Source organism: Musca domestica, unplaced genomic scaffold, assembly GCF_030504385.1.
Source record: "Musca domestica strain aabys unplaced genomic scaffold, Musca_domestica.polishedcontigs.V.1.1 79, whole genome shotgun sequence".
Classification (NCBI taxonomy): domain Eukaryota; kingdom Metazoa; phylum Arthropoda; class Insecta; order Diptera; family Muscidae; genus Musca; species Musca domestica.
The window spans coordinates 1,620,679-1,643,163 of record NW_026712406.1 but is presented as its reverse complement, the minus strand read 5'-3'; the positions used below and the strand labels follow the sequence as shown (position 1 = coordinate 1,643,163).

General features: G+C 37.0%; 1 protein-coding gene across 1 annotated transcript in view; it reads right to left on the bottom strand.

The window, feature by feature from the left end:
- LOC131806536 (protein tolkin-like) overlaps positions 1-22,485 on the bottom strand; it is an 81,895-nt gene that overhangs the window by 4,061 nt on the left and 55,349 nt on the right. The window contains exons 2-9 of the mRNA XM_059130717.1: positions 11,752-12,032; positions 11,168-11,607; positions 9,870-10,211; positions 6,696-6,932; positions 5,923-6,481; positions 5,340-5,538; positions 931-1,195; positions 19-868 (exon numbers count right to left, since the gene is read on the bottom strand). Of these exons, the coding sequence (XP_058986700.1) occupies positions 19-868; positions 931-1,195; positions 5,340-5,538; positions 5,923-6,481; positions 6,696-6,932; positions 9,870-10,211; positions 11,168-11,607; positions 11,752-12,032 (3,173 nt within the window). The remainder of the gene's footprint in view (positions 1-18; positions 869-930; positions 1,196-5,339; positions 5,539-5,922; positions 6,482-6,695; positions 6,933-9,869; positions 10,212-11,167; positions 11,608-11,751; positions 12,033-22,485) is intronic.

Genomic DNA, 22,485 nt, shown 5'->3' with positions numbered 1-22,485 from the left:
TCCCTCCCCCCCACTTACCTGATGCGATTCCACTTTGAATTCATTGAATATCAATTTAATGCGATGCCCTGGCGTTGTCGAAAAATGCCACACACAATCGGCATTGGGTGGATACAAATCCGGATAGTTGGGACTGTAGATTGTGCCAAATGGTGCCGAAATCTCATGTTTACATTCGCCCTCCTTGCAGTCATGACCATTCTCGTGCAGCGAATAGCCATTGTGACACGAACACACATACGAACCGATGGTGTTGCGACACTCGTGCTGACACCCGCCATTGTTAATCGAACACTCATCGATGTCGGTGAAGAAGACCGCTGCAAATCCCGACTTTTGTATTGATTTGTCCGAATGGAATTCGACACGCAACGCATTGCCCTCCGAGGTGGCCGTGGGCGGTATTGAGCTGCCACAATAGGTGCCAATCTTTTTCAATTTATTCTCACTGAGTTTAGAATAAATGGTCACCTTGTCATAGCCACACTCGGACTGATGATGGGTGGCTCCCTCCAAATCGAAGTGGGTGAAATTCAAAGAGATTTTATGTTTGGGCGGTGCGATAATCTCCCAGATGCAGTCCTTCAGGAAGGGATATTTGTCGGGGAATGAGGGTGAGGTAATGGTGCCGTTCGGGTATTCAATGACACCACCACATGCATCTTCGCAATGCTTCTTGTCGCTGTGCAGCTCATAGCCAATGTGACAGGCACACTCATAGCCACCGAGCGTGTTAATGCATTCATGCTCGCAGCCATGATTTTGTGTCTCACACTCGTCCACCTCCTTCATGAAGGTGGCCGAGAAACCGGGCTTCTGGACCGAGGTGTCGGAAACGAATTTCACAAACATGGTGTCGCCGGTGGATCTGAAAATGGGAAAGACATTACATTATTATCTGAAGGTTGTAAAAAAATGCAATGGACCTACTTCATATTTGGTGGTGGTTTGTAACCACAAAATACCCCAATTAGGGGAGATTCCTGTGTGGGTCCATCCCGTACTTCAACGAAGTCATAGACACAGCTGTCATGATTTTCCACTTCGAATGATTGGAATTTCAGCGCCACTTGATAACCTTTGGGTACCGTAATTTTCCAAATGCACTCCTTGTTGGGTAAATATTCCAGGGGGTAGTTGGGCGATTCCAAACGTCCTTCATTGTCATCGATGTTGAGCTCACCACCACACACGACTGAGGAGAATAAAAAATATATATATTTTTAAGAAATTGAAATAAAGTTGTAAACAAAACTAAGAAAATATGTCCTTATAAAAAAATTAGATAAAATGGGTTTAGATAAAAAATCGGTGAGATTATGGCGCCCAACATAACTGTGGTCCAAGATTGGAAGCAAATCTGTGACTCCTTGCTGTTTATATGAGATATTGAATCTTTGTGAAATAAGTCAATCTTGGTATTCCACATATATATTCGATCTTCGCTTTTTGTAACATTTATAATTTTTGGACGGTATGGAGTGAAATTTTTCAACCTGAAAGGTTTATACCTAATTTTGAACTCAACTTTAAAATTCGTTAATCCCAAAGTGAAATTTTAATAATTTTTAGAAAAGGGTTTGAATGGTCTACCTTTGATAGAAAAAATGGGATTTGGAAAGTTTAGACTAAAACGGGTAGATCGTCTACTGCAAATTTATTTTTTTGTTTTCCCTTAAGCTGGAGGTACCTGGTCTTTCAAAAAAATCTCATTGTCTATATTCCACGCATAGCGATCCTCAACCATAATTCACTATTTCAGTCCAGTTCCCACACTTTACACCAAATTTAGTACTTTTCGTCTACATCCCGCAAGCCCCGAATGACCCGTATATCAAAACTCATACTTCCGCCTCTTTTCGTACACTCCGTACAAAATTTAGTACCATTTAGTATTTTCGTACAAATACAAATTCATATACTTTTCTAAACGTTATCCAAACTGTAATCCCAATACCAAAATGCACAATTCCAGCTCTACTTTTATCGCATTTCCTAGAAAACATCATTATTAAAAGCAAATGAACTAATCTCCGAACATGTCTCCAAAAATTCTTAAAAACGTGGAAATATTCATGAACATGTCTTGCAAACAAGGACTTATTTCCGATTATATTTTCAAATTTTAGGATGTTTTTCCAAAATTTGTGTCTTTTTTTAAATATTTTCCCAAAATAGTCTTATTTTTAAATGTTTTTAAAAAGATATTCAAAAGGTGGACAAATTTTTCCAAAAAAAATTCTAATGTCAGTGTTTTATACATTTTAAAGCTTTTCCTTTTTTTGAGAAGAATAAAGTTAAAAATGTTTACCTCTTACATCAAAAAATCTTCAAATCTTTCATGATATTTGTAAAGACATTACACAATGAACATACATACAATTTTTCTATCCAAAACTATTTCAATGACTCCATATGTAAACTATAGAAACTAAAATTCAGAATTTCATACTATCCCTTCATCCAATACCAAATTTATTAAAACTTATTACTCATATCCAAGACAATCTACATCTCTGGAACAGTTTCGCTACACATTTCCAAAACCACCTCCATATTTCAACACTAGATACTAACAGAGACATCCATATTAATGTTCGGGATTTCAGCTCTATTCATTTACTCAATTCCAAAATTCGTATTTTCCCTATAATTTTAGTAATAATTTGCAAAACCTTTCCTTATCTCAATCATGGACAGCAATGATCATCGAGTTATAAAATTTCACGGTTTCAGCTCCTTCCCTTTACCCAATAACCCCCATATGTCAATCCCAGCTACCAACATAAACCTCAATATCAAATTTTAGGATTTAAGCTCAATCCCTTTACCTAATGCCCAATTTAATACCTCCTAATACTTTTCGTACAATAGTACCGTTCAGTATTTTTCGTACAATTGTAGCGTTTCTTGAACAGCGTCCCTAATTCCAGTACCAATCTGTTCCAAGTATAGTACTATTTAGTACTTTTCGCACAATCATAGTGCAAATTTCCAAAACCATCTCTGTATCTCAACACCAGATACAAATAGAGATCTCAATGTCAAATTTTCTGAATTTTGTGATATCCATTCAACAAAGACCAAATTTAGCATTTAATACTTTTTGTACAATTATAGTACAAAGTTTTGAAACCACCTTCATATGTCCACGTTACACATGGGCAGCGACCCTAATACCAAATTTGATATTTTAAATACTATCCCTTCACACAATACCAAATTTTGTACTTTTCGTACAATTATAGGACTCACTTCCCACCTCCTAGTCTAAGATACCAAGAGTTTCAATTTTTAGAATTTTATCTCCATCCCTTCTAAATAAGATCAAATATAGTACCACTTAATACTTTTCGAACAATTATGTTTTCAAAACCACCCCTTACATTCCAGAAACCAACAGAGACCTCAATATCAAATTTGAGAATTCTATCCCCATCACTTCACCCAATACCAAATTTAGTACCATTTTGTTTTATTCGTACAATCATTCGTTCATTTCTAAACCCACATACAAATCTCAACCTGAGATACCAACAGGGACCTCAATATCAAATCTGAAGCCCTATCTACCCTAGTATTTTTTGTAAATTATAGTACACATTTCCGAAACTACCTCCAGATCTTCTTAGACACCGACATAGTGGTGTCAATAGTGTCATCTATATCAAATTCAAGGCTTTCAGCTCTATTCCCCCACCCAATATCAAATTTAGTAAATTTCGTACAATTTAGTACACATTTCAAAAACCACCTCCATATCTCACTTGCAGATACCAACAGAGACGACAGTGTCAAATTTGAACATTTAAGGCCTATCCCTTGAGTCATTACCAAATTTAATACCTTTCGAACAATTATAGTATTGTACCAAATATAGTACTATTTAGTACTTTTCGTGGCCTTGAAGTACACATTTCCAAAACCACCTCTTTTTCACAAACCCACCACCAACAGGAACCCCAAGCCAATTTCTAAATTCCAGCTTCATCTGTTCATCCCAAAACCAAACTGTTCCAAATTTAGTACATTTAGTACACATTTCCAAAATCAACTTTATTCTTCTAGTACGAATTTCCGAAAATCGCACTCTAAGAACCAAGACGGTTTAATACTAGGATTCTGGAAACAGCCGTTTCGTCTGGGTGTTGATTCCCATCAGTCAGTCAGTTATTTTACTACTCTTTTAGATTTTTTATTTCATGGCCTATATAAGGAAAGGATTGGACCACATTTGGGGAATGTTCAACTGTATATAAAGTTGAAGATTCATATACATTTTAAGTCTAATTTAGCTTGAGTGGACTATTTCGAAGTTCCATAAAAGAACTGTGAATGTATTTTGTATACCCTACACCACAACTTGGTCGGGGTATTACGAACCCTATTGAAATTGGAGATAATAGATCAAAATTTGGATATAGCTTTCATATCAATGCCATATCATGCGCCAAATATCGGCCAATATCCAAATTGATCGAAATCGGTTCAGATATTCTGCCCTTCACAGCCGTAATATACACTCCGCAATAGCAATATTCGGAGAAATATATAAAATACAGCTCAGAAATGACTTTGCAACATTTTATCGAGATCGGCTCAGACTTGGATATAGCTCCCATATCTATACCTTTATCCGATGTCAAATTATTGTGCATCAAATGGTTAATTCTAAAAATTTCCCATAAAATCTTTTATTTGTTGTGAAACTCTACTAAATATGCAGGGTATCATAAATTCGGAACCGCTCGACTTTTAGGCTTTCATTGCTGTTTTTTGTGGTTGTAGCTCGCAATGCACCTTTTTTCAAAATATCGAAGAGCAAGGAAATATTTGCATGTATAAATATGGAGTCGTAAAATATAAATACGACTTTCAGGCCTAGGTCTAAATTTGAAAAAAAAATTAACAACTAAGATCGAAAACAGAAATTAACAGTGCCAATTCAGGTTACAAGGGATGGGGAGTAAAACTTGGAATCAAATAAAATATTTCAGTTGAGAATCTCAATCTTTAGAGGAGTTTGAACAATACCAGATTTGTCTGTTTCCCTATATTATTATACTGTCAAGCATTTTAATACAAAATTCGTATATTCTCGTTTCCTCATACTCTTCGCCATAAGATGAGGGCTACACATAATACAAAGTCAAAGCTATATATATTTACCGACTTTCAAAAAAATAATTTAAAATACCATTAGTTTTGAATTTTATTTACAAAATCATCTCCATTGTATTCTAATTACCTACAAATTCCCGCCATGTAATTCAAATTGCCAAATCGACATACACACACACACTCACACCCGCCAAAACTAATTAAACTTTACCACTTACCATCAAATTCGGCCTTAAATCCACGATAGCCCTCGGCCCGATGCGTGTTGACATAGGTCAGCAACATGCGGCTGGAAACCGTTTTTAATATTTCACTACTGACTTTGCCACAAAAACGAGCTATTAAAGGTGATTGATGCCAGTAACCATCACGAATTTCCAAATAATCCGATTGGCAATTTTCCGATTTGAAAATATTCTATAGGTGCCAGGAAAAATACAACAAAAAAAAAAAAAATACAATCAGAAGTTTTTACACACAGACAACACGGCATTAATACTAATACGATTTTGCATCAAATGTTACAGTCATTGGGCTCTAATCCAAAGGACACTGGAGCACACACACACACACACTCTCGCTCGCTCGCTCGCTCACACTTGAATTCACACAAGCGGAAATGCATTTGTACATTAACGCACTTCGACAGTTTTGTGCTTCAAATGGCTGCAATGCAATTGAGTCGAAGTGAGTGAATGAATGCATGCATGTGGCTGCCTATGTGTGTGGGTGTGTGTGTGTCCTTACGAGCATAATATACTGCCAAAAACTACTCTCTAAAATGAAAACCAAAACACATACCAAATTCTCCAATTTCAAAACCACTCGCTCGCCATGTGTGGCCGTTATGCGCCACTCACAATGTTCCGTCTCGTTGGTCAGCGCCCCGGCCGTATGATACGAGGGACTGGCAAAGATGCCAGTGTTATCTTGAAATGTCCGACCGCATTTCGGACATTTATACAGCAAATTGGCCTGGGCAATGTCGCCCACACTCAGACGCAAACGCTGACCAATTTCCGGCCGTTTGCGTCCCTTCACCTCGATGGGCAGAATGGTGTCCAGATACGTCCCCTTGGAGAAGGTATTGCGGGCGTAGTGCATAATCGAGTCGTAGTCATAGGCCATGCCCAAGGAGTCCACTTCGTCCGGTGTTAATTTATTGAAATTGTAGTCCTGACCCTTCATGATGTTGTTGTGTTCGATGATAACATGTTTCTCGCGATCCGGTCGGGTGTGTTCATGCCAAAAGCCCACAACATGGCCGAGTTCGTGGACAACAATGCCAAATTTATCACAGTTGCGGCCAATGGAAATGGCCTGTGGTCCATTGCCACGTTTGCCAACAAAGGAGCAGCAGCTAAGGCAGGGAGTGGGAGAGAGAGAAAGCGAAGAAATAAATTTGAAAATAATAATGATTATTGAATGGCTGCCCATTTAAATGGAGCGTAAACTTGATAACAATAACAGTGGCCGGCGCAGCAACACCACTTTGACTTGCCGGCTGCCAATGTTGTCAATGATTTTGTAACTTCACCAACAACAACAATAACCACAACAGCAACAACACTTACCCACATCCTCGTATGGTAAAAACAATGTAGTTTGGATGCAATTCCGGCTCCCGTTCCACAAATTTAATGCATGTCGAGTTCTCCCAGTGACGCATGGCCTGCTTGAACAGAGCCTTGTGCAGACCACTAAAGTTGCCATCGATTTCATAGGGTATCACACCATAGTCCCAGACACGTTCCTTTTTGGCTGTAACGGCGCGTGGCAGGCGACGATGTTCACGCACAAAACTGAATTCACTGGAAGTGAAAGAGAGAGAGAGAGAGAGAGAGAGAGAGGGAAAAAGACATTAAGATTTTGGTGGAAAAACAGATAGGGGGAAATTGCGGAGGTTGTATCCGACAAAAAAAACAATTTCTTTATTTATGAAATTGATGAAAGACTGAATAAAAATATTGTCCTCTTGAGAATTGAAAATTGGCATTTTTATTTTTTAAGGTACATGGGGGCGTATAACTGTTGACAATACGAATACGCACCCTATCGACGTATGGAAATAAGTAAAATAAGTTAAAAAGTATCTGTCGGTTTTGCCGAGCCTAAGTTCGAATATTCAATATATTTTGGCTTCTGTTATGATTATTTAAATTACTGACCCTCTATGGAGTGGGCTCCGAACGAGTGGGCAATATTATCCATTACGTATCGGACCTAAATAAATATTATATATATACAGGGTGAGATAAAAAAAGCTGCAACACAGTAAAATTTTTACATTCTTTTTTTATTTTTTTTTAATGAAAGCAAAAAAAAATGTCGGAACTAGCATCAAATTATAGAATAAGTTTAAATTTATTCGAATTGGTCACCTTTGGCACGAATTATGGCCTTCAAAGAGCCAATGAAACCGTCACACGCTGCCCAAAGGTTGCTCTGCGGTATTTTGGCCCATTCCCGGCGAAGCGCTTGCTTGAGGTGATCGACACTTTGGTATTTTTTAGTGCCAACTTTGCTTTCCAAAATACTCCAGATACAATAGTCCAACGGATTGGTATCCGGAGATTTCGGTGGCCATTGTGCGCTGGAAATGAAGCGAGGAACCTCATTTTGTAACCATTCTTGGGTGGCGCGTGCTTAGTGCGATGATGCTGAGGCCTGTTGGAATGTCCAAGGCATGCGACCAAAATGTTTGCGTGCCCAAGGCTTTAATACACTCTCCAGAATGTTTTCGCGATGATATTCGGCATTTATTCTGATGCCACGGTCGATTAATACGACCAGAGAGCGACCATCGGCTGTTATGGCGGCCCACACCATCACCATGGCCGTTCTGGTGGCCAACCGAAGGTGCACATTTTCAGCTGACCTCTTTGGCAAGTAGACACGATCATTTTGTTCGTTTACAAACTGCTGGACAACGAATGTTTTCTCATCGGAGCGGAGAAAACGAAATTCGGGAGTTCACCACTTTCGGCCAAGGCAAGCAACTCTTTAGCTCTTTTGAGTCTATTTTCTTTCTGTTGCGGTGTGAGTTCTTGCACTTTTTGGAATTGCAATGGCTTTACCCCGAGCTCATTTTTCAATATTTGCCGAATGGAATATTGCGATATGTTCAGCTCACGAGCCATTTTTCGGCCACTACGACGTGGGTTTCAATCAAGTCGCTTCTTTACTTTTCGAACCATTTGTTCCGTCCACATCCTATATCATTGCACCCTCAACCAAATGGCTACAGATTGTGTAGATCATTTGGTACGGGCAAAAGGTGCCTTATCGAAATAGCGGTTTTAGACCCTAGGTCTCTTTGGACCAAATCCGTTTCAGAGCATTTGCAGTCACTCTAGCGATGTCCGTCTATCTGGCTGGTGTGCACAATAAATCTCGAAGGGAGAATCCGATTTGGTCCAAACTTGGTACCTCGTAATATTATGGTTAAACAAAGATCGAGTTCGGAGGTGGGCAAAAGTGGTCCACTTCTTCTGGTACCTTCTGCCCCACGAAATGTCGAAATTTTGAAAGAAAATAACCACTTGACTTTGCAAATCTCGAAATTTTTGTTAGTGCTAGGTCGGCCCACTCCATCAAGCACCTCCCCCGCAAAGGGTCAACATTTCGAATGATTGTAACTCATATAAAATATAAGATACTACTCCGATTGTCTTTAAATTTCACACATCTCAATATTTTTGTTAACGAAATATCTGGTGTGAAGATGGGATATCCTGCATACTCTTTCTGGTACCTCCCCCACAATATGGTCAACATTTTGAATAACCATGAGGCTCGAAAAACGCGAAATGAGCATCCGATTCTTTTTAAACTGTACACATCCCAATACTTAAGCGAGATCTGTTGTGAAGATGGTAGATATCGGGGCACTCTTCCTGGTACCTTCCCCACAAAGGGTCAAAATTTTTGAAAAAATTATAAGTTTTATTAAATTTGAACTAAGAGTCCGATAGTCTTCAAATTACAGACATTTCAATATTTCCACTAACACAAGGTCTGGTATGAAGAACGGACCACTCCTTCTAGTACCTCCCCCACAACGGGTTAAAATTTGAATAACCATAAACCACATAAAAGGCGAAACGAGCATCCGATTACTTTCAAACTTGGCGCATTTCAATAAATCTATCAACACAAGATCTGTTGTGAAGATGGACAATATCGGAATACTACTTCTGGAACCTCCCCCACAGCAGGAAAAAATTTTAAAAAATTATAACTCTTAACTTATGTTTCGAACTTATCGAATATTATCAAGCATCTCATATAAAGTGAAGGAAGTGGTCGATATAAAATCCAAATCTGATAAGTTTGAAAAATTTTATTAGATTTATATCAGATACGAAATGGAAAATATTGGCCCACTCCTGCGGAACCTCTCCTATGAAGGGTCAAAAGTTTAAATAATCGGAACGCGAGTCAAAATTTATTTAAATAACCGAATATTGGCTGAGGATGTACAGCTGTCGGCAATACCGACTGATTTCGTTGAACTTGTTAATTTTCAAAACGCCAACACTCTTGTCTTCTTTTTAATCTCCACTTTCTTAATCTACTGATGTTTTCCTTTAAATATATTTCATGCCGCACAGAGCTATATAAAACCCTCTTTTTAAAAATTCTCAATAAAGGTCCATATTTTAGCCCATAGTCCTTATATAAGATACCCTCACTGATTTTAGGTATTTCAAGGGTCTTAATAACGAAAAAACATCTATTGAACTTACTCCTCTTCCTCAGCCTCATAAGCGGGTACAATATTTGGCTTGTGTTTTCGTTCCGGTTCCGTGTCCATATCCAAGAATATATCACTCAATTTCGAATATCTCATTTCTTCGTTAAGGGATTCATTGTCGGTGAAATTATTCGATATTTTCTCCGAGTATTTCTTAATGGAATCATGTTCTTGGCGATGATGTTTCTGTTCCGATTTTGTGGACAGATGATGTTGATGGTTGTGATGTTGGCGATGATGGGGTTTCTTCTCCTCGCCAACCGGGCGAGTTAGTTCCTCTCTCAGCTGTTGCATGCGAAGGTTGTAGTCGGATCTGCTATTGGGATTGCTGCGTCTAAAAAAATTGAAATTTTTAATAAATGAAAGGGAATGAAATTACATTTGAATTTAAAATAAATGTTACATAGATACCCTGCTTCTCAAAGGCAGCCGAATCATTATTTTAGTATTAATGTAAATGGTATATTAAGTTCGTCATTCCGTTTGTAACACTTCGAAATAAACATTTTAGACCCCACAAAGTATGTAAATCCTTGATCAGCATAAAATTCTACGTCGATTTAACGATTGTCGTTCGTCTCTCTGTCCGTATCCGAACGAATTGAAGTAGGTTGATAAAATTTTACTCAAATGTGTGTTTCATTTGCAGGACTTTTGGTATTAAAAATGGGCTACATAGGTCCACTTTTAGTTATAGTCCCCATATAACTGTTCCTCCCCATATTAGGTATTTTGATGATTTTAGTGACAATATTCACCGGATCTGTTTCAAATTCCGTATTTAAAGTTCCTAATGGGTACTACAGTCTATGACAAAAAATGCATATGCAGATCCAGGTCTTTGTATAGCCCCCATATAACCGTACCTCCCTATTTTCGGTATTTTAATAAATTCAGTTACATTATTTTTTGAAATTGTTCCGAATTTCGTATTTGCCTATGCAGGTCCACAGCTTCGTATAGTCCCCAAAATAAAGGTAACTCCTATATTCGGTATTTTTAAGATTTTACAGAATTTATAACAGATCATATTTTTTAGTTATTTATTTTTTTTTGAAAATTTCCAAATTTTTTTGCAAACGGTGGAGGGTATTGAAAGTTCGGCATGCCCAAACATAGAGCTTTTTAACATTTTTTTTTCATTTTCGATCGCCTGGGCAAAATTCTACTGGATTCTTGTTCTATGGAAATATGAAATGAACATTTCTTTCCTCGATAAAAAATTTTCCTTTCACATTTTCATAGAACGAAAGTTGAGGCCTTTCTTTTAGATTCCGTTTTCGGACTCACCTATTTTTCCTTCCCCTCCTATTTCTCCGCTTAATAATGGTACTGCTGCCCTTCAACTCTTGTATATCATCCAATTTCATGCCATTGCCGCCAGCATTGCTATATACATTGGGCAACGTAGAACGTTGGGCCGGCACAGCCGTTGGCAAAATGACAACCTTACGTTCCGATACAAAATTATTGCCAGTATCCAATTCGATGTCCTTGGTATTCGATTGGATTTTACGTTGATCCACATTACGGTTGCCCAAACCCACCGTTGATTTGTTGTATTTCTCCTCTTCGATTTGGGATTTCTCATTGCCGTTGGTTAGAATATTTTCGAGTTTCTCTAGGGAAGTGTTGAAGGTTTTATCTGGTTTCTCTGTCAGCAGATCATCTTTCCCCGCTGCACTGAATTTGCTTGGTATGTTTATGGAATATTTTCGGGGTTCATGGTCCTCCGAGCTGATGACATCATTTTGTAATTTATATTTTCATAGCTGGGATGGGTTTTGGGTTTCAATAATTCATTGGCAAAGGACTAAAGAAAAAAATTTGAAATAATTAATTATTTATAAATTTTTCAATTATTCAAATACTACCTCCGAATTATCATTATTCAAATCCGGTTTATTACTGGGCAACTTGGTTTTCCGCCGTATAATATCGGTGAGACCCTCCTCTTCCACCTGCAAACCCTCGTTGTAGACTTCTTGTTTCAGTATTTCCATTTCCTTTTGGAATGTTTCGTTGTATTTACCGGGTGCATCATTGACCGGAGCATCCGCTTGCATGGGCTCCTCCCACATTTGGGTATAGGCCACCAAAGGATATCCATCATCATACTCCATGTCGGGCAAGGCAATATCTCCCATAAAGCCACCTAAAAAAATACAAATGGAAAGAAATACAAATTAAATTGTTATCAAAATAAAATTAAAGAACCTAAAGCGATATCCTGGTGGCACTTCTGTTATTAGTTAACAACAAACAATGGTCAACAATTTCCAATTAAATATTGAATTTATTGAAAAATGAAATTGTTTCAAATATGGATGGAATTTACACATGTGATACGGTTTAAAGGATATCAAATTTTTGGATGACAGGAAAGAGAAAGAGCAACTGTTCCACTCATTGTATGAAGAATTGAGGTTCAATATTTGTCCACGTTTATGGTCCCTGGAGAGAATCTACTTAAAAAATCCACGTTTGTGGTCCCTGGAGAGAATCTTCTTTAAAAATCTACGTTTATGGCTCCTGGGGAGAATCTTCTTTAAAAATCCACGTTTATGGTCCCTGGAGAGAATTTTCTTTAAATATCCGCGTTTATGGTTCCTGAAGATAATCTTCTTTAAAAATCCACGTTTATAATCCATGGAGAGAATCTTCTTTAAAAATACACGTTTGTGGTTCCTGGAGAGAATTTTCTTTACAAATCCACGTTTATGGCTCCTGGAGGGAGTCTTCTTTAAAAATCTACGTTTATGGTCCCTGGAGAGAATCTTCTTTAAATATCCACGTTTATGGTCCCTGGAGAGAATTTTCTTTAAATATCCACGGTTATGGTCCCTGGAGAGAATATTCTTTAAAAATCCACGTTTATAATCCCTGGAGAGAATCTTCTTTAAATATCCACGTTTATGGTCCCTGGAGAGAATCTTCTTTAAATATCCTCGTTTATGGTCCTTGGAGAGAATCTTCTTTAAAAATCCACGTTTAAGGTCTTAGGAGAGAATCTTCTTTAAAAATCCACGTTTATGGCTCCTGGAGAGAATCTTCTTTAACAATCCACGTTTATGGTCCCTGGAGAGAATCTTCTTTAAAAATCCACGTTTAAGGTCTTAGGAGAGAATCTTTTTTAAAAATCCACGTCTATGGTCGCTGGAGAGAATCTTCTTTAACAATCCACGTTTATGGTTCCTGGAGAGAATCTTCTTTAAAAATCCACGTTTAAGGTCTTAGGAGAGAATCTTTTTAAAAATCCACGTCTATGGTCGCTGGAGAGAATCTTCTTTAACAATCCACGTTTATGGTCCCTGGAGAGAATCTTCTTTAAAAATCCACGTTTAAGGTCTTAGGAGAGAATCTTTTTTAAAAATCCACGTCTATGGTCGCTGGAGAGAATCTTCTTTAACAATCCACGTTTATGGTCCCTGGAGAGAATCTTCTTTAAAAATCCACGTTTAAGGTCTTAGGAGAGAATCTTTTTTAAAAATCCACGTCTATGGTCGCTGGAGAGAATCTTCTTTAACAATCCACGTTTATGGTCCCTGGAGAGAATCTTCTTTAAAAAATCCACGTTTAAGGTCTTAGGAGAGAATCTTTTTTAAACATCCACGTCTATGATCGCTGGAGAGAATCTTCTTTAAAAATCCACGTTTATGGTCCCTTGAGAGAATTTTCTTTAAATATCCGCGTTTATGGTCCCTTGAGAGAATCTTCTTTAAAAATCCACGTCTATGGTAGCTGGAGAGAATCTTCTTTAACAATCCACGTTTATGGTCCCTGGAGAGAATCTTCTTTAAAAATCCACGTTTAAGGTCTTAGGAGAGAATCTTTTTAAAAATCCACGTCTATGGTCGCTGGAGAGAATCTTCTTTAACAATCCACGTTTATGGTCCCTGGAGAGAATCTTCTGTAAAAATCCACGTTTAAGGTCTTAGGAGAGAATCTTTTTTAAAAATCCACGTCTATGGTCGCTGGAGAGAATCTTCTTTAACAATCCACGTTTATGGTCCCTGGAGAGAATCTTTTTAAAAATCCACGTCTATGGTCCCTGGAGAGAATCTTCTTTAAAAATCTACGTTTATGGCTCCTGGAGGGAATCTTCTTTAAAAATCCACGTTTATGGTCCCTGGAGAGAATCTTCTTTAAAAATCCACGTTTAAGGTCTCAGGAGAGAATCTTTTTTTAAAAATCCACGTCTATGGTCGCTGGAGAGAATCTTCTTTAAAAATCCGCGTTTATGGTCCCTGGAGAGAATCTTCTTTAAAAATCCACGTTTAAGGTCTCAGGAGAGAATCTTTTTTTAAAAATCCACGTCTATGGCCTTGATGGTTCTAGGAGATTTTTTCTTTAAAAATCCACATTTATGCCTTGGAGGGTCCTAGAAACAAATCTTCTTTAAAAATTCATATCTATGCCTTGGAGGTTCCTTAAAAAAATTTTTCTTTAAAAATCCACGTTTCTGTCTTGGAGGGTCCTTTAAAAAAATCTTTAAAAATCTACGTTTATGCCTTGGAGGGTCCTTGAAACAGAACTTCTTTAAAAATCCACGACAGAAAGAAAAAAATAGACTCGACAGAGCTAAAGAGTTGCTTCGCTTGGCCGAAAGTGGTGAACTGCAAATTGATTTTCTCGTTGCCCAGCAGTTTGAAAACCATCAAAATCATCGGGATTACTTGCCAAAGAGGTCAGCTGAAAATGTGCACCTTCGGTTGGCCACCAGAACTCAAGCGCCGGCCATGGTGACGGTGTGGCCCGCCATAACAGCCGATGGTCGATCTCTGCCCGTATTAATCAACCGTGGCATCAGATTAAATGCTGAATATTATAGCGAAAATATTCTGGAAGGTATATTAAAGCCTTGGGTACGCAAACATTTGGCCTTAGACCTTGGACATTCCAACAGGACTCAGCACCATCGCACTTAGCACGCGCCACTCAAGAATGGTTACAAAATGAGGTTCCTCAAAATGAGCCACCAAAATATCCGGATACCAATCGGTTGGACTATTGTGTCTGGAATATTTGGAATGTAAGGTTGGCACTAAAAAATACCAAAGTGTCGATCACCTCAAGCAAGTGCTTCGCCGGGAATGGGCCAAAATACCACAGAGCAAAATTCTGGCAGCGTGAGACGGTTTCATTGGCCATTGAAGACCATAATTCGTGCCAAAGGTGACCAATTCGAACAAATCTAAATCTATTCTAAAATTTGATGCTATTTCCGAAATTTTTTGCTTTCCTTCAATAAAATTACAAAAAAAAAATTAAAAATTATGACATTTGACTTTGTTGCAGTTTTTTATCTCAACGGATTCCAAGTTATTTTTATGCAAAATTTTCAAAAAAATGTTTTGAGATATCATCCCTCTCTTGGTCCTTCAATCAGGATTTGATACAATCATATTTTACCGTTTAGATTAACCAGGTTATTGTAAACTATTATCAACTGTGGCAAATTACGAATTCTTTTCCCAAGTTCTTTAACAAATGTTTCTCTTAATTTCTTATAAATGATAACATTTATTTAATTTTGACCATTGTTTTAATGACAGGACAATGACAGGCAAATCATTCACTAATTCCCTTGGAATGAGTGGATTTATTTTTAGTATTACTAAGCACTTCATAAGATGTATTACTAAGAACTTATATTTAATTCAATTAGTTATGGTCTCAAGCATAAAGAGGAACTATATGAATGATGTGTTTGACATATACACACACATACACATATCTTGAAGTCCTCAAAATGAATAGCACACATCACTTAGTAGCACCCTATCTTAGGAGCTGATAGTAAATTGTGAAAGAACGAGAAAAAAATGGTCCATCAAAGCCCTTATTGTTATATAAAATTAACTGATAATTATATTTATTTAACAATATAAATAAGCAAAACATGTATGGCTGATGTACGAGGGATGTTATGACAATGAAGCCAAACTGAGAAGCTAATAAATGTTTTTTCCTGAATTCGTAAAAATTCAAAAATTTATCTTTCCTACACCTTTTTCAGTTGCAATTCGAATAATTAATTATAGCCTTAAACTTATGACTATGGCGAAAAGGTGCCTCATCGAAATAACGGTTTTAGACCCTAGGCCTTTTTGAGCCAAATCCGTTTCAGGACATTTGGAGTCGATCTAGTGTATCTCTGTCTGTTTGGCTGGTGAGCACGACAACTCTCGATGAGAGTATCCGATTTGGTCCAAACTTGGTACACCGTAATATTATTATCGAACTTAGATTGAGATCGGAGATGGCAATATCGGCCGGTTCTCCCCCACATAAGGTCGAAATTAAAAAAAAATATATATATATATATTTTACTGCACAAAAATATACAGGATAATCCGATTTTGCTCCAACTTTGCAAATCCTAATATTTCCATCCTAATATTACGTCAGGTGCGAAAATGGTCAGTATAGACCCACTCCATCAGATACCTCGCACCCAAAGGGTCAACATTTTTTATTTATACAATTTATAACTCTTATAGAATGTGATGCAAGTGCTCGATTGCCTTCAAATTGCATATTTTACAATATTTTTATTAACCCAAGATCTGGTGCGGAAATGGAATATCGGGCAACTGATTCTGATACCTCTCCCACAAAAGGGGAAAATTAAAAAAAAATATTCCACTGCACCGAGATAATCCGATTTTGCAACCAACTTTACGAATCCTAATATTTACATCAGTGCTAGGTTAGGTGCGAAAATGGACACCAATCGTCCACTCTATCAAGTACCTCCCCCACAAAGGGTCAATATTTTGCATAATTTTATCTCTTCTAAAATGTGCTGTAAAATTTCGATTGCCTTCAAATTACGCACATCACAATATTTTTAATAAACCGAGATCTAGGGTGAAGATGGAATATATCGGTCCACACCTTCTGGTACCTCATTCCCATTATTTCTACTAACTCAATATATGCTGTGAAGATAGGATGTATCGGTCCACTCCATATGGTACCTCCCCCACAAAGGCTCAAAATTTTGAATACCCATGAAGCTCATAAAAAGGGAAATTAATATCACATTTCATTCAGACTTGGCACATCTCAATACGTCCATCAACAGAAGATCGGTTATAAATATGATAGAGATCGGGAAATTTCTTCTGGTACCTCCCCCACAAAGGGTCAAAATTTAGAATATCCCGGAAGCTTATAAAACGCGAAATTAATATCCGATTCCATTCAGAATTGGTACATCTCAATATTTCCGTTAACAGAAGATCTGTTATAAATATGGTGGAGATCGGACCATTCTTTCCGGTACCTCCCCCCAAAAAGGGCCAAATTTTCAAAAAACCAAAACGAATATAAAATCCGAAATAAACTTCCGGTTCTTTTCATATTTCACGCATCCCATTATTTCTACTAACACAAGACCAGTTTTGAAGTCGGAATATATCGGTCAACTGCTTCTGGTACCTCCAAACGCGAAATTAATATCCGATTCCATCCATACTTGGTACTTCTCAATATTTCCGTTAACAGAAGATCTGTTATAAATATGGTGGAGATCGGACAATTTTTTCTGGTACCTCCCACATATAGGGTTCAGGATTTTTAAAAACGAAACGTTCAAAAGAATCGGAATAACCATCCAAATCTCTTAAAACTTCACACACACAAACATTTTTGCTAACACAAGATCTGTTGTAACGATGAGATATATCGGTCCTCCCGTTCTGGTACCTCACCCACAAAGGGTCACAATTTTCAATACTTTTTTCGGTCATAAGTTGCGAAACAAGTCAGTGGTTATTTACATCCTGCTATATTTAAATATTCTCTTGTAAATTTACCAATATTTTTATCTGTATTAGATGGAGCATGGAATTGGAATACTTCTGTCGTCTATATCTGGTACCTCACGCATATTTTAGGATTTTCTGAAAATTGTCACATATCTCATATATAGTCGACATCTGGCCTATTTATATCAGCCCTAGGTCAGATACGAAATGATGAATTTTGGCCAACTGCTTCGAAACCTCCCCCAAAAAGGTTCAACAGTTTCAATAATCATAACTTAAGGCTGGGATTATACATCTGTCGGCAAACCTGACTGATACTATTTTACTTGTTCTGACGTCGCTATTTATTTCAATTTAAATTATATCAATTAAATGTCTCTTATTTTGAAAAAAAAAAACATAAATACAATATTTTTGTTTCAGATTCATAAAAAAGCCAAAAATAACTTCCTCACCTCCCCCTCGTCACTAATGAATTTTCGCACAAAAGTTGTTGATTGTTTGTTTGCTTTGCAGACATTCGGTTCGATCACATGTGTGTCCTAGTAATCCATAAATTAATTGTTACCAGGCAATGTAGAAGGAAAATTCAATTAAAATACACACACACACACATACAAACAAATGAACATTCACAGGCAAATGCACACACACAGACACTCATGTGCACACACACTCCAGCACAATAACAATAAATCATTAATGAAAATAATATTAACCATCCACAGCCACCACAAATGTGTGGTTCGTTACGGTGGCAGCCACATCTGATCTGATCTGGCCCGGCCAGCCAGCCAGCTGACCATCAAACTCGCTAAATAGAAAATGAAATGTCTGATGGCATTTTATTGCTCAACTCATTGAAACATGATTTCGAAATATCAATTTCATTGTTTAATTGTGTTTTTGTTTTTTTCTTTCCGAAACAGAATTATCAATGAAATGACTCCGATGCCGTAATAGATAACATGAACGTGCAATTAATTCTAGGTTTCAATTAAAAATTTGCTATTAATTTGCCAACAAATGAATGTTAAACAAGGAATTTATTAAAACGAATTATTGGATGTTAAACATAAGCAAAATCTGAGAATATTTATCTATTTTTTCATACAAAATAAAAGATTGTAAAATTAATACTTGTAGCATACCCTGGGGCGCAGAAAATAAGAAAATTTGCTGCAATACTTTTTGATTACCAACTATGTGTTTAAGTCCGGTCAAGACTTATGAAATATTTAAAAAAAGTGATATAAACCCTGATTTTTGTTTTATTTACATTTGTAGTGACATGTCTAGAAGTTGAAAAGCAAAAAATTTTGAAATCACAGATTTTTGTCGACTTTTTATTTTTTTGCAGGACAATTTCAAAAAGAAACTATTAATGTTTTTTTTTATTTTCTTCTCATTCCTGAAATAACGTCACATAATCCCGCAAAAGTTTTATCTTGGCTTTTGACACAAGGTCATGAAAATCTTCGTAGAAGATCAGAGGTACGACTTTCATATGTTTGTGATTTCGATAATTTTTGGTATTTTTTCATTTGATAATCATCTAAAATGTTACGCTTTATCACTGTCCCAAACTCTAACAATTCCATGACGGGCAACTGCAAAATCAATATAATGTTTAGGTATTTGGCCCATTTTAAACCCTAACAATTCTCCGAACATCTTTCAAAGCAATAAGCTTCTATCCTATTCCTAACCCTATCACTATGCAAAATCTTGTGAATATTGGACGGTAATTGTGACCTGAATATAATACCGACCTGTAAAAATAAAACTAGTGTAAGTTGAAAAAAATTTACAAAATGTACAATTCAATATTTCAAATCAAATTGAAAAAATATCATATGATGAAATATGACAACAAATTAAAACAAGTAAAAATGCTGTAAGTTCGACCGAACCAAACTTTGAATACCCTCTACCATTTGGAAGAAATTTGGCAAATATCAAAAAAAAAAAAAAAAAATATAAATCCGTAAAAAATCTGTTAAAATCTTAAAATACCGAATGTTGCCGTTATATTAGGGTCTATACGACGAAGTGGATCTGCATGGGCAACTTTTGTAGTAAGCCATTACAATATTCAAATGCGAAACTTGGAAAAATTTTGTAAAAAATGTCGCTTAAATCATCAAAATACCGAATATCGGGAGGAACCGTTATATGAGGGCTATATAAAGACGTGGACCTGCACAGACAATTTTCTGTCATTGGCTGTAGCATCCATTACGAACTTCAAATACCAAATTTGAACAATTCCGATGAATATTGTCGCAAAAATCATCAAAATACCGTTATATGGGGGCTATACGAAGAAGTGGACCTGCACAAACAATTTTCTGTCTTAGGCTGTAGCATCCATTTCGAACTTCAAATAGCAAATTTGAAACAATTCCGGTGAATAATATAGCTAAAATCATCAAAATACCGAAAATCGGGAGGTACCGCTATATGAGCGTTATATGAAGACGTCGACCTGCACAGACAATTTTCTGTCATAGGATGTACTATCCATTACGAACTTCAAATACCAAATTTGAAAGATTTTCGTTGAATAATGTCGCTAAAATCATTAAAATACCGAATATCCAGAGGTACCGTTGTGGGGGGGGGGGGGGGGCTATACGAAGACGCGGACGTGCACACACAATATTCTGTCTTCTATTACGAAATTCAAATTCCAAATTTGAAACAATTCCGGTGATTAATATCGCTAAAATCATCAAAATAAAGAATATCGGGAGGTACCGTTATATGGGGCTATACGAAGACGTGGACCTGCACAGACAATTTGCTGTCTTAGGCTGTATCATCCATTTCGAACTTCAAATACCAAATTTGAAACAATTTCGGGTAATAATATCGCAAAAATCATCAAAATACAGAATATTTTGATGTACCATTTTTGGGGGCTATACCAAAACGTGGACCTACGTGGCCCATTTTCAATACCAAATGTCCTGCAGATATAATATGCATTTGAGTAAAATGTTATCAATCTACTTCAATTCGTTCGGAAGCTAAATTGATTTCCACAGACGGCGGACATCGCTAAATCTACATAGCATTTTATGCTGATCCAGAATATATATATACTAAAATGTATATTTGGAGATGTTACACACGGAATGACAAACTTAATATACCCTCCATACTATGGTGGGGGGTATAAAAAGTGCAATAACTTACACCGCAACAGAAAGAAAATAGACTCAAAAGAGCTAAAGAGTTGCTTCGCTTGGCCGAAAGTGGTGAAGTGCCGAATTTGATTTTCTCCGATGAGAAAACATTCGTGGTCCAGTAGTTTGTAAACAAACAAAATGATCGTGTTTATCACGAAAATATTGTGGTGGCTGTATTAAAGCCTTGGTCACGCAAACATTTTGGCCGTAGACCTTGGACATGAGAATGATTACAAAATGAGGTTCCTCACTTCATTTCCAGCGCACAATGGCCACCAAAATCTTCGGATACCAATCCGTTGGACTATTGTGTCTGGAGTATTTTGGAAAGCAAGGTTGGCACTAAAAAGTATCAAAGTGTCGATCACCTCAAGCAAGCGCATCGCCGGGAATGAGCCAAGATATCGCAGAGCAACATTCGGACAGCGTGTTTCGGTGGAAATGAGAATTTCCACACGCCTTCAATAGATAGAAGACCTTCTACAGGACCATCTGTGGAAAGAAGACTTTTCACAGGTCTTCTATGGACAGAAGACTTTCCACAGTCCTTCTGTGGAAATAAGACCTTCTATAGGACATCTTTGGATAGAAGAACCTTCACAGGTCTTCTATGGATAGAAGACCTTCCACTGGTCTTCTATGGATAGAAGACCTTCCACTGGTCTTCTATGGAAAGAAGACCTCCACTGGTCTTCCATAGGTCTTCTATCGAAAGAGGACCTTATACAGGTCTTCTATAAATAGAAGACCTTTTACAGGCCTTAATTCGTGCCAAAGGTAACCAATTCGAATAAATCTAAACTTATGCTATTTCCGACATTTTTTGTTTTCATTCAATAAAATTTAAAGAAAAAATGTAAACATTATGTCATTTGACTTTGTTGCAGTTTTTTTTTTTTTTTTTTTTTTTTGCTCAATTTAGTATTTCATGAGTGACCTTTTGTGAAGGAGGCTAACTAGAGGATTAGGTCGATATTGTTCAATTTCGTACCTGACCTATGTCTTATGTGGAAACTTTAAATCAAAGCTCATGTTCTCTACGCTTTCTTAGAGATTTACAATTTTTTATTGAATTTTTAAACGTTTGAGAAGAAGTACAAGGAGGACTAGACTAATAATGACGATTTCCGAACTTGATTAAAATTTAATAAAAATAGATTACATTATACCAAGTTTGAAACAAACAAATGCCCGATTCGGGAGTTATGATGCACATCAACCTGCCACACAGACGATCGACCCCAAATATCCTGAACCAAATTTCGTCCAAAGAGACCTAGTGTGTAAGCCGCTATTTCGATGATTTAGATGTTGACCGTATCAAATGATATACACTCGCTAAAAATGTAAGCTATGAAGAAATCCGAAGAGGAATTTAATTGTCCAAAACTAACAATAAAACCACATATAGATAATTTCTATCCCCTTAGGCTCTTAAACCCACTAAATGTAAATTTTCATCACAAAAACCCTTGTCCTAAAATTCATCTTTATATCACGTCTGCAAAATAACCGTGACTCTATTACATTACCAATCCTCACCTTCAACAATCTGAGTACACAGATTCCAACAAGTCGTTGAACAATTGTCTTAATTCAACCATTTTAATAATGTAAAACATGACACCATTATCCATTA